Source organism: Entelurus aequoreus, linkage group LG05 (assembly GCF_033978785.1).
Source record: "Entelurus aequoreus isolate RoL-2023_Sb linkage group LG05, RoL_Eaeq_v1.1, whole genome shotgun sequence".
Classification (NCBI taxonomy): Eukaryota; Metazoa; Chordata; class Actinopteri; order Syngnathiformes; family Syngnathidae; genus Entelurus; species Entelurus aequoreus.
This window is the reverse complement of record NC_084735.1, coordinates 78,058,400-78,071,769: the sequence shown is the minus strand read 5'-3', so window position 1 is coordinate 78,071,769 and position 13,370 is coordinate 78,058,400. Positions and strand designations below refer to the sequence as shown.

At 39.7% G+C, this 13,370-nt stretch overlaps 1 protein-coding gene across 2 annotated transcripts in view; it reads left to right on the top strand.

Moving 5' to 3' along the window:
- The window catches only part of myo7ab (myosin VIIAb), a 68,772-nt gene that overhangs the window by 36,025 nt on the left and 19,377 nt on the right, over window positions 1-13,370 (top strand). The window contains exons 15-30 of one of the 2 annotated variants that reach the window (XM_062048986.1): window positions 510-616; window positions 791-832; window positions 1,159-1,296; window positions 3,658-3,816; window positions 3,883-3,975; window positions 4,059-4,153; window positions 4,240-4,324; window positions 6,033-6,251; window positions 8,321-8,638; window positions 8,706-8,915; window positions 8,982-9,158; window positions 9,235-9,324; window positions 9,635-9,762; window positions 11,056-11,182; window positions 11,343-11,462; window positions 11,548-11,721. In XM_062048986.1, coding sequence (XP_061904970.1) covers window positions 510-616; window positions 791-832; window positions 1,159-1,296; window positions 3,658-3,816; window positions 3,883-3,975; window positions 4,059-4,153; window positions 4,240-4,324; window positions 6,033-6,251; window positions 8,321-8,638; window positions 8,706-8,915; window positions 8,982-9,158; window positions 9,235-9,324; window positions 9,635-9,762; window positions 11,056-11,182; window positions 11,343-11,462; window positions 11,548-11,721 — 2,282 coding nt within the window. The remainder of the gene's footprint in view (window positions 1-509; window positions 617-790; window positions 833-1,158; window positions 1,297-3,657; window positions 3,817-3,882; window positions 3,976-4,058; window positions 4,154-4,239; window positions 4,325-6,032; window positions 6,252-8,320; window positions 8,639-8,705; window positions 8,916-8,981; window positions 9,159-9,234; window positions 9,325-9,634; window positions 9,763-11,055; window positions 11,183-11,342; window positions 11,463-11,547; window positions 11,722-13,370) is intronic. The other variant, XM_062048987.1, reaches the window with a different exon arrangement.

The following is a 13,370-nucleotide window of genomic DNA, read 5'->3' as shown; positions in this document are numbered from 1 at the left end:
GACGCACTGCGGATACTCTGTTGGTATTTCACTACAGTGCCATCTGCTGCATTAAAAAAGGCATTACATTTGACCTGCAAATAAAATTCACACAGTAGTTTTTCAATTTCCGAGCTCAATTGGTTCCATAACGGAGCTTGTAACTCAAAACTTAATGCACTGTCTCATTCGGGCTGATTCTCCGTAGTGCAACATTAGGAACTGTCATTTTTTATGTTGCGCACGGACGTCTTTGAGTGACGGACCAGAGAGGTTTTCAAAACGCGACACGCCAGTCCTCTGACTTCAGTTTGGCGCTTGACACTGCAGTTGTATGCGCCATGCGTTTGTTCTTCTTAAAGCCACACACACACGGAGGTATGGAGGGACCCAGTATCATTCCTTGTGTTTCATAATGCATCGATGCTTCAGTATCGTTTGAACCATCCTAGTATCGCACATTCTCTTTTTCTCCCCCGCCAAAGAACACAGAGTGTGTATTTTTTTTGTGTGTGTGTGTGCCCGTGAAGGATTCCTGGAGAAGAATCGTGACAGTCTCCACACAGACATCATCCAGCTGGTGCACTCGTCCAAGAACAAGTTCATCAAGCAGATCTTCCAAGCAGATGTGGCCATGGTAAGACCCAAAAACTCATTTTAAAACTAAAACTCTTAAGTCCTTGGACCTTTTTTTTTTTTCTCTTCAGGACTTATTGCTTCCGTTCTGCTTTTTAAAAATTGTATTTACAACTAATGTCGCCACCCTGCTCCCCTCATCTGCTGTCTCTCGGCTCTTTTCCTTTGCCATCAGTTTCTGTGCGGCTATCAGCAGCCCAGCACGCCCGTGCCGAAGGTAACGTCAGGTCTCTAGCAGCGTGTTTGCTCCTTGACAGTAGCTTCCCCTTCTCCCGGCTCTTCTCTTTATTTCACAGGTGGACATTTTGCATGATAATCCTCTTCAAACTCTCTGACAGACCATGACCACTTCACTGACAACTGGACATTTGAGTTGTCGCTGACGTCTGTCAGAGATTTTGTGCTTTTTCTCGGTCTTGTGAGTTGTAGTGTGTTCCAATGGTAGATTTGTTTACCCGCCCTGAGGCATGCAAAGGAGAGCTCGTCCACATCAACTCTGCATGAGCTGCAAATTTCACCACCAGATGTTGTGTGCGTTCACAGGGTGTCGAGACCAGGAAGCGCTCTCCGACTCTGAGCAGCCAGTTCAAACGCTCCCTCGAGATGCTGATGAGGACGCTCAGTGTGTGTCAGCCTTTCTTCGTCCGCTGCATAAAACCCAACGAGCTCAAAAAGCCGATGGTGAGTAGAGTGCACAATTATGTATTAGGATTATGATGGGCAGATATTTTTGCATTACTTCTTCCCAGCCACTAGAGGGCATAATACTGCTTTCAAATGTAACATACTGTTTCTCTTACAATTTTGGGGGCTTATATACAGTACAGGACACACCTTCTCATTTCAATGGGTTTTCTTTATTTTCATGACTATTTACATTGTAGATTGTCACTGAAGGCATCAAAACTATGACACCTGTGAAGTGAAAACCCTTTCAGCTTGAAGGTGAACGAGAGAATGCCAAGAGTGTGCAAAACAGTAATCAGAGCAAAAGGGGGCTATTTTGAAGAGAGTAGAATATAAAACATGTTTTCAGTTATTTCACCTTTTTTTGTTAGGTACATAACTCCACATGTGTTAATTTATAGTTCTGATGCCTTCAGTGACAATCTACAATGTAAAGAGTCATGAAAATAAAGAAAACCCATTGAATGAGAAGGTGTGTCCAAACTCTTGGCCTGTACTGTATGTATGTTTGTATATATATATATATATGTATATATATGTGTGTGTATATATATATATATATATATATATATATATATATATATATATATATATATATATATATATATATATATATATATATATATATATATATATATATATATATATATATTAGGGCTGCAACTAACGATTAATTTGATAATCGATTAATCTGTCGATTATTACTTCGATTAATGGATTAATAATCGGATAAAAGAGACAAACTACATTTCTATCCTATCCAGTATTTTATTGAAAAAAAACAGCATACTGGCACCATACTTATTTTGATTATTGTTTCTCAGCTGTTTGTAAATGTTGTAGTTTATAAATAAAGGTTGATTTAGGGCTATATAAATAAACATTGATTGATTGATTGATTGATTGATTGATTGATTGATTGATTGATTTAAAAAAAAAAATTTTTAATAAAAAAAAAAAACCCTGCTCATGCGCATAGCATAGATCCAACGAATCGATGACTAAATTAATCGGCAACTATTTTATTAATCGATTTTAATCGATTTAATCGATTACTTGTTGCAGCCCTAATATATATATATATATATATATATATATATATATATATATATATATATATATATATATATATATATAATCAAAATAAGCAGCAATGAGGTCTTTTTTGGATTCAATGTTTCAGCAATTATTGTTTTTTATCTGAAAAACAACGGTTGAACAACGTTAATTTTGATGGTATAAACGTATTCCTGTTTAAAGTGAAGGGAAGTGAATTCTATTTATATAGCGCTTTTCTCTAGTGACTCAAAGCGCTTTACATAGTGAAACCCCAATATCTAAGTTACATTTAAACCAGTGTGGGTGGCACTGAGAGCAGGTGGGTAAAGTGTCTTGCCCAAGGACACAACGGCAGTGACTAGGATGGCGGAAGCGGGGATCGAACCTGCAACCCTCAGGTTGATGGCACGGCCACTCTACCAACCGAGCTATACCGCCCCAGTAAAGTAGTTATTATGGTAATTATAATTGTATTCATTATTATTATTATTTACTATTTTACCCAAAAGTGGCCTCACACTTTTTTTTTACCTGATTTTCAAGGAAATTAAAATCTTATTAATGAAATTAATTTATTCCTCAATGTTGTGAGTTACTTTGGTTTTATCCGAAAAAAATGCAAAAAACAAAAGATATCTTTATATTCTGGTTCATAATTTTTAAATGTATATAAAATCAAGTTTATGATAACAGTTTATTTTTTACACTTTTAAAATTATTATTATTATTTATTTTTTAATTGTTTTAAATCTACCAAAATTTATAGTCAGTGTTTTTCTAAATGTGTTGGTTAGTTAGTGAGTTAGTTATTGGTTAGTTTTCAATAAAAACTTTTATATAAAAAAAAAATCTTATTTTCATTTAATATTTTTTGGGGGGAGGGGTACAACAATAGGTTTTTTTTATATGCGGAGAAACTTAAAAAAAAAAACTTTTTGGAAAGAAAGAAAATAACTACCCATTGGAGCTATATGGTAAACAATGATGCTAATAAGCGGTATCCGGGCATTGCTAATGATATGCTGTGATGTAACCACACAATTAATGCAGTTTTTTATTTTTTTCCTGAAAAATACTTCTTGGGTGGGGTTTGAATAATATTTGTGAAATGTTGCACTCCCTCCAAAAAAACAACAACATTTATTTTGCATAAAAGGCTTCAGTTGTGTCAGCCTAATAGTGTAATGTATAAAATATTTAGTTTAAGACACTGCATTACAAATAATAATAGCACCAAAAGAACTGCATTAAAAGTATTTTTAATTTATTGACATTTTCCCTGGACTGTGCGTCCAGTTGTTCGACAGAGAGCTGTGCATCCGCCAGCTGCGCTACTCCGGCATGATGGAGACCATCCGAATCAGACGGGCCGGCTATCCCATCCGGTACTCGTTTGGCGAGTTTGTGGATCGCTACCGCGTCCTCATGCCCGGCGTCAAACCAGCGCACAAACAGGTAGACTTGCCCTCTTTTGTGGGAGTTTTTGGTGTACAGTGCAGTACTTTGTTGTTTCCCACCCAGGGGGACCTGCGAGGCACATGTCAGCAGATAGTCCTGGCCCGACTGGGACGCCATGGAGACTGGCAGATCGGAAAGACCAAGATTTTCCTCAAGGTTGTCCACTCATTTTGCATTCGACTAGCAACCATGTTTGATGGTGGTATCGCGTCCTTATTTTCCGTTTCTGTTCCCGTCAGGATCACCACGACATGCAGCTGGAGATCGAGCGGGACAAGGCCATCACCGACAAGGTCATCCTCATCCAGAAGGCCGTGCGCGGACTCAAGGAGAGGTCTGGAATATTTCCTAATAGCCTTCCAGTGTTCCATTTACACCGGGGTTCACATCTTCCCTTTCCCTTCAATGTTCCTGTTCCAGGACCCACTTCCGCCGACTGAGGAGCGCCGTGACCGTCATCCAAAAGCTGTGGCGAGGTTATCGATGCAGAAAGGATTACAAAATTGTGAGTTTTTGGTGGGACTCAAACTTGGTTGTACACACTAAAAAATGCTGTGTTATTTTGATAACCCAATTTATGAGTTGCGAGTGTTGGGTTAAATTTTGGAGTTATTTTTATGAAGAGCAATCCCTTTTTTGGGTTATAAGTAAGGGTGTGGGAAAAAATCGATTCGAATTCGAATCGTGATTCTCACGTTGTGCGATTCAGAATCGATTCTCTTTTTTTTTTTTAATCGTTTTTTTTTTTTTTTTTTTTAATTTAAAAAAAAAAGTTTTTTTTTATTTTTTATTTTGTGTTTTTTAAATTAATCAATCCAACAAAACAATACACAGCAATACCATAACAATGCAATCCAATTCCAAAACCAAACCCGACCCAGCAACACTCAGAACTGCAATAAACAGAGCAATTGAGAGGAGACACAAACACGACACAGAACAAACCAAAAGTAGTGAAACTAAAATGAATATTATCAACAACAGTATCAATATTAGTTACAATTTCAACATTGCAGTGATTAAAAATCCCTCATTGACATTATCATTAGACATTTATAAAAATAAAAATAAAAGAACAATAGTGTCACAGTGGCTTACACTTGCATCGCATCTCATAAGCTTGACAACACACTGTGTCCAATATTTTCACCAAGATAAAATAAGTCATATTTTTGGTTCATTTAATAGTTAAAACAATTTTACATTATTGCAATCAGTTGATAAAACATTGTCCTTTACAATTATAAAAGCTTTTTACAAAAATCTACTACTCTGCTTGTATGTCAGCAGACGGGTAGATCCTGCTGAAATCCTATGTATTGAATGAATAGAGAATCCTTTTGAATCGGGGAAAAAAATCGTTTTTGAATCGAGAATCGTGTTGAATTGACAAAAAATTGATTTTGAATCGAATCCTGGGACACCCAAAGATTCACAGCCCTAGTTATAAGGGTATTATTTTATCTGAATTTCTGGGTTTTCAAAACTATGAACCATTTTTTGGTTGATTTTCAATGAGTAATGCATTTTTGGGTAAAAGGCTTTCTTTATTAAAAAGGTTTTTCTTTTATTAATGATTAATCTCATTAACATTATTTACAATCACACATCTTATGTACATGAAAATATTTGAGCATGCTGTTTAGAACTCTTATGAGCAAACACGGCAATTCTTGTAAAAAAAAAAAAGTCACTCATATCTTGCTTTTGAGTATATTTTAATGGAATAAGAATAATTTTGATCAGTAGTTGTGAAAGAGTAGGACAAACCAGCATTCAAATTCATAATTTTTAACCAACTATTGGGTCAAGGAGATGCTAAATTGCACAACCCAATAGTTGAGTTTGGAATAACCCAACATTGTAGTGAGCATAACTCAGCTTGTGTGTTAAATAAATTCAACCCAATAGTTGGGTTATGAATCAACCAACATTGAGTTAGTATAACTCAACTATTGGGTTAAATAATTCAACCCAATAGTTTGGTTGGGAAAACCCCAACATTAAGTTATCATAACTCAACTTTTTGGTTAAATAATTCAACGCAAAAGTTGGGTTGAAAAAATGAACCCAAAGGGGTTTGTCCTTTTCTGAACCAGAAGTTGGGTTAAAATTGGGTTCTTTTTTAACCTAACATATTTTAGTGTGTGCCTCAGAACCTATCTTGAGCGAAATACTCCAGTTCTTGTGCTAACGATGCTTCCTCCTGCCAGATGCGCTGTGGCTTCCTGCGCCTCCAGGCCGTCTTCAGGTCCAGGAAGCACTACAGGAACTACTGCGTCACTCGCCTATGCATCACCCTCATCCAAGCCCGCTGCAGGGGGTTCCTCATCCGCCAGACGTTTTGGAGGCGTCTCCGCGCCGTGTCCACAATGCAGGCCTACACCCGAGGAATGATAGCCCGACGCCTCTGCCACAGGCTCAGGGCGGAGGTAAAGAGCTATTACGTTTACTACTGCTTCTTGTACGATGTTAGCGTGCCGCCGAGGAAGGGGACTCACTGCTAAATGTTTTTCTGGACCTTAAAAAACGTCTTATACTTTATATCCATGGAGGGAATAACAAAAAAAAAAGCACGTCATGGCCAGAAGTCAGAAGATGAAAGCACTCACTGGGTGTCCAATAAGTTTAAAATGATTGTATTCCTACATAAGTTACAGCCACCAGAAAAAAGCATGTACTTTCAAATATTGCGACAAAAAGAAACGTTTTTATACATTTTTGATCATGAAAAAAAAGCTTTTACAATTTCTTTCCATTTATCTCATTAAAAAAAACTATTTGTGTTTAGAATACTTTTTTATATATATATATAAATAAAACACACACAAAAATATATATAATACCAACATTTTTGTATATGAAATACATCTATGCATGTATATTTTTAAGTTTTCTAAAAAAAATAAATAATGTTTTTGGTTTTCAAAAATTATTTTGCAATATTTGTTGTCTTTATCTGGTTTGTTTTTAAGAAAAACTTTTCTTTTTTCTTTTTGGGGGGTAAAAAGTTTATATATATATATATATATATATATATATATATATATATATATATATATATATATATATATATATATATATATATATATATATATATATGTATGTATATATATATATATATATACACATACACATACACACACTCATAAAAATGACTTATTCAAGTTTGGGAAAGAAAAAGTAAAGAAAAATCAAGAAAAATATTTTTTTACAGTAAACAAAAAAGATTCAATATTACAAAAAAATATATATATTTTTCTGACATATTTTTTTGGGTGGGGGGCTGAAAAAAATTGGTACAAACCTCTGAAATGTCTGTCCTTCATGTTTTGGGAAGAAAAAAAGTAAAGAAAATCCACAAACTTTGGAAAGACATGCTTTTCACTGGACGGCAATGCTACTGTAGGTTAAAAGTGTGATTTCTATGCAGTTAACCAGCTCCAATCTTTCCAGTTCATTTCTTTTTTTTTTTTTCCATTTTATTTTTATTGACATCCAGCATCAGACCTTCCAATCCATTACATCATATTCACATAAATCATATATCTATTGTCTGTCCTAAATGTCAAAATATTTTTGTTTGTATCCCATCCATACCACCCTCCCCCCCCAAAAAAAGAAAGAAACAAAACAAAACAAAATAAAAATATCTAAAAATACATCGATTACATAAACAGAAAAAGAAAAAAAAAGGAAATAATAATACATTAATAATAATAATAATCAGAAATAAAATAAAATATAAACAGATACATATATATATATATATATATATATATATATATATATATATATATATATATATATATATATATATATATATATACATATATACATACACATAAATATACATACATACATACACATAAATATACATACATACCTGTACGTATACACATATAGGGAGTAATCCCTTTTTTTTTTTTTTGCAGTACAATCGCTAATTCGAACAATTAAAGTCAGGTTTATGGGGCGTGACATAGTTGACCCAATTTTCCCAGTATAAAGTAAATTTCTCCAATTTATAATTAATAAAGGCAGATGCTATTTCTAATTATATTTTTAGTCATATTGAGTTTGTGTTTCTAGTGTTGCCATATAAACACTTTTTGTGCCTTTCTTTTTAGTTTCATATCAAGATTGCTTGCATGATTTTGATTGTATGCTTAAAATGTTTCTTATTTTCCATGGAAAATGCCTTTTTGCATCAATGTTGCACGTTTCCTGTTAAATCAAAGTCTGAATAAATCTATTTTTTTAACCGTGGGGTAAATCTCAGTTTGTTGTCAAGTTGATGGTGGTGGCTTGTAGATAATTGTCCAGAGAGAGAGAGAGTCGGTGGTCTCCGCTTTACGAGGCGACGAGGAAGTCCCAGGGGAGTTTTGGTGAGGAGCGACAGGAGGGAGAAGGATTATGTGTTGACGTGTGTTGTTGTCGGGAGAAGTTCCTTCAAACTGAGAGGAGTTTATCGTCTACCCCTCCTGCCCTCACCGAACAGCTGCAGCATCGCCAGGAGGCCGAGCGCCAGCGCCTGGCCGAGGAGGAGCAGCTCCGCAACCAGATGACGGCGAGGCGGGCCAAGGTGGAGGCCGAGAGGAATCACCAGGAGCGCCTCGTCCAGCTCGTCCAGCAGCAGGAGGAGAGGGAGCGGGAGACGCGAGAAGAAGGCCGCAGGAAGAAGGAGCTGCTGGAGCAGATGGAGAGGGACAGAGAGCAGCCCGTGGATCACTCGGACATGGTGGACCGCATGTTCGGATTCCTGGGGAACCCTGGACCTTTGTCCAACCAGGACGGGCAAGCGCCGGCTGGTTTTGAAGTACGTCTTTATTCCGTTCTATTGGACACGAAAAATTGTTAGTGGGTACTAACTAGAGTCTCCTCAGGACTTGGTGAACGTGCCCCGCGGCGAGGAGGCCGAAGTGGAACTGGTGAACGAACCTCTGCCGCTGCCCGACGAGGAAGACGAGGACCTGTCCGAGTACAAGTTCCCCAAGTTTGCCGCCACGTACTTCCAAGGCGTTTCCACCCACACGTACATCAGACGCGCTCTGAAGCAACCGCTGCTCTTCCACGAGGATGAAGGAGACCAGCTGGTGAGACTGCACCTGAACCACAAACCAAACAAGAACCCCACCGAGCCGTCCTGTCCTGTCCGCCAGGCCGCGTTAGCCGTGTGGGTCACCGTCCTGAGGTTCATGGGTGATCTACCCGAGCCCAAATGCCAGCTGGTCCTCAACGACGGCAGCGAGAAGATCCCCGTCATGACCAAGATCTACGAAACACTCGGTAAGAGGACCTACAAGAGGGAGCTACAGGAGCTGCAACTGGACACAGAGGTAAGGGAGTGGCACGGTTGCACATCAAAACGTAGCAAAGTAACATCAAGCTGCACATTTTTTTTTTTTTTTACAGAACAGCTCCACCGAAATCCAGAAGAGGAACAGTGTCCGGCATAAGCTTGTGTCTCTTACTCTGAAAAGGAAGTCCAAAATCACTGAGGAGGTGAGGACTAAAACCCCGACTCAGTTTGGAAATGCAGTTTTTACGATTGTCGGTAATTTGGGGCGGAATAGCTCGGTTGGTAGAGTGGCCGTGCCAGCAACTTGAGAGTTCAAGGTTCGATCCCCGCTTCCGCCATCCTAGTCACTGCCGTGGTGTCCTTGGGCAAGACACTTTACCCACCTGCTCCCAGTGTCACCCACACTGGTTTAAATGTAACTTAGATATTGGGTTTCACTATGTAAAACGCTTTGAGTCACTGGAGAAAAGCGCTATATAAATATAATTCACTTCACTTCACTTCACGACGCAGGTAACCAGGCGGCTGACCGAGGGGGACTACAGCCTCCAGGGGAACAGCATGCTTGAAGACCGACCCACCTCCAACCTGGAAAAACTGCACTTCATCATTGGAAACGGCATCCTGAGGCCTGCCCTCAGGTGACCGCAGTCCTCTGATAACTTTTACCCCTAAAAACTAGACCAGGGGTCCCCAAACTTTTTGACTCAGGGGCCGCATTGGGTTAAAACAATTTGGCCCGGGGCCGGGTTGTATATACCTTCTCATTTAATGCGTTTTCTTTATTTTTATGACTATTTACTTTGTAGATTGTCACTGAAGGCATCACAACTATGAATGAACACATGTGGAGTTATGTGAAATAAAGTGAAATTACTCAAAACATGTTTTATATTTTAGTTTCTTCAAAATAGCCACCATTTGCTCTGATTACTGTTTTGCACACTCTTGGCATTCTCTCGATGAGTTTCAAGAGGTAGTTTAGTTTAGTTTAGTTTAGTTTATTAAGGATCCCCATTAGTCTACACCCCAGTGGAGACTATTCTTCCTGGGGTCCAGGCAAAAAACATCACACAATCACAAAACAAAAGATTAAAATGCAGTACAACATGATCAAATAATAAAATGTTGTAATACAAAAATAGCAACAACAAAGAACCAAAAAAATAATAATAACTTCGAGTTTACATAATATTGTTCATACCAAAGATAAAAAGAGCAATATAAAAATAGATATATATATATTTTTGCAAAAAAAAAGTAAAACAAAGAACCAATGGCCTAAAATATATACATTAGTGTACCAAAGACAAACAGTAAGTGACGAAAAAAGTTCCATCCACCATTTTCTACTGCTTGTCCCATAATCAATAAAATAGTCAATAAAAACAATCATGACATTAGGTACAATCTAGAATAATCTCTTTCCGCAATACTTCTCCTCTTAGTCTATTCTTAAAACCCACTCTGCTGGTGATTGATACCAGATATTGTGGAAGTCGATTCCGGTAAGTGATTGCCCTATACATTACAGTCTTTTTCAAAACATCACTTTTGGGTTTAAGACGGGTGAAAGCACCTCTTAGGGCTAACCTGGTACCATAGTTGTGACTTTCACTATGTTTCAGGTGACTACCATTTCAGGTAGTCACCTGAAATGGTTTTCACTTCACAGGTGTCATAGTTTTGATGCGCACTTGATGTCACGTTATCGATGGAAAAATGCATTTTTAGACAATATGATTTGCCTGAGCGGCTAGGAGACACTGAGAGTAACAAGCAGTAGAAAATGGATTCGAAAGGACAGATTAAAAAAAAAACTTAAGTTGGGACTTCCCGAGGGCCAGATTTGGGCCGTAGTTTGGGGACCCCTGAACTAGACCCAAGAAAGGGTCCCGTTTGTTTCATCTCAATCTGGATGTCATGCCTCTTAGGGATGAGATCTACTGTCAGATCTGTAAGCAGCTCACTCAGAATCCGTCCAAGAGCAGCCACGCTCGGGGATGGATCCTCCTGTCGCTCTGTGTCGGCTGCTTTGCACCTTCGGAGAAGTTTGTCAAGGTAAGACATGACTTGACACCAATGTCCGCGAACACTGCAGCTTTAGAACTCTTCAAGTCAGTGAATACTCTGGTCTGTCTGTAATCAGTTATTCCGTTCTTTAGTCTGCAGTTTTTGAACGGTTCTTCACCACAACCTTCTACTCTTTGGTTGTTTTCAGTATTTAAGGACATTTCTGATCAACGGCCCGCCTGGTTATGCTCCATATTGCGAGGAAAGACTGCGGAGGACGTTTGTCAACCGTACACGGACCCAGCCGCCTTCTTGGTTGGAGTTACAGGTGCCGAAAAAACTAGAAATCCAGAAAGCCTTGAAATGATGGCTTCTTGAGTTGCAGTATCCGATTGTTCCTTTGTCTTGCACAGGCCACTAAATCCAAGAAGCCCATCATGCTTCCGGTGACGTTCATGGATGGCACCACCAAGACGCTCCTCGCCGACTCAGCCACCACGGCCGGCGAGCTGTGCAACGCTCTGGCGGACAAGATCAACCTCAAGGACCGCTTTGGGTTCTCGTTGTACATCGCTCTTTTCGACAAGGTAAGACAGCGGTGTCAAACTCATTTTTATTGAGGGCCGCATTGCCATTGTGGCTGCTTGTAACAGTGAATGTATAAGAATGTAATATTAGGCAACTGATATATTTTGTATTAGGATTGATGGATAACTTGTTTTGAAATCACCATGCAGATATTTAAGTATTTATTTGTGAGTGTGAATGTTGTCTGTCTATTTGTGTTGGCCATGTGATGAGGTGGCGACTTGTCCAGGGTATACCCTGCCTTCCGCCCGAATGCAGCTGAGATAGGCTCCAGAACCCCCCCCCCCCCCCCCCGGTACAAAATGGATGGATGGATTTTTGATAACAAAAATAAATACGAGGAACATCTTAAGTTAAAGTTAAAGTACCAATGATTGTCACACACACACTAGGTGTGGTGAAATTATTCTCTGCATTTGACCCATCACCCTTGATCACCCCCTGGGAGGTGAGGGGAGCAGTGAGCAGCAGCGGTGGCCACGCTCGGGAATCATTTTTGGTGATTTAACCCCCAATTCTAGATGGTATTTGAGTGAGGAACATTAGCAAATACATGCAGTTCATTTATCTGTCAAAGTTGAAAGAACAAATACATTGAGCCAGAAAGTACTTTTTAATTTCTAACCTTTCGGTGGGACGGGCTACTTTAAATGGTGTGGCGGGCCATTTAAACAAAGTTGTGAGTCACATTAAAGGATCTGGCGTGCTACATTAAATGAGGTGGCGGGCCACGTTAAATCTTGGTTGGGGCCTGCTGGGTCAGTCCCCCCGTCTATCGTGGCAGCTTGGCAAGGCGGGCAGTTGCTTGGGTAGTGACCGTGTGTGTCAGCAGCGTGTCTGTGATCTCCTTTTTTTCTCCTTCTTCCTCTTCCGTTGGAGAAAGGATTCACAAGGGCAGGTGCTGGATGTACCATCTCCATCGTTGGGGTCCCTGTAGGCGGGGTGGTATGGTTTCCTTGACCCTATGCTGGGCCGTCCTGTGGCGGCCGACTTGGGCAAGGCGGTCTTCCCGTACGGCTGCGGGGAGTCTCTTGGCCCCCCCGGGCCGGGTGTCCCGCCCATCTGCCCGCTTGGGGTGTGGTCTCTCGCTGGCTTGGGGGATGGTTGTCCCTTGCTTCTACCGTGCCTTCTCCTCTGCTGGGTGCGTCTGTCTATGACCTGCCGCTGGCCCTGCCGAGCAGCACGGTGGGCCCGGCTCTGGGGTTCCTGTCGCTGGCCTTGGCCCTACCCAAAGCCTGCTGCTTTGGGTAGGGCTCTCTGGGTAGCCGGGGCCGTACTTTGGCTCCCGCACACACTGGGAGACAAATATATTGTACATACAAATACACATACATACTCACATACACATAAATATTCATACATACAGTATATACCGTATTTTCCAAACTATAAGGCGCACTTAAAATCATTTTCTTCCCCTCAAAACTCAACAGTGTGCCTAATTACCCAGTGCGCCTTGGTTGAGCATACCCATCTCGAAGCTATTTTATTTGGTACATGCTCTAATGATAAGTGTGACCATTAGATGGCAGTCAAACATAAGAGATAAGTGTAGCCTGCACTATGACGGGTCTCAAGTAAACATCACCAACATTTTAATTGTTCCATTGAAAATATAGAACATTACACACGGCGCTCAAAAATCCAT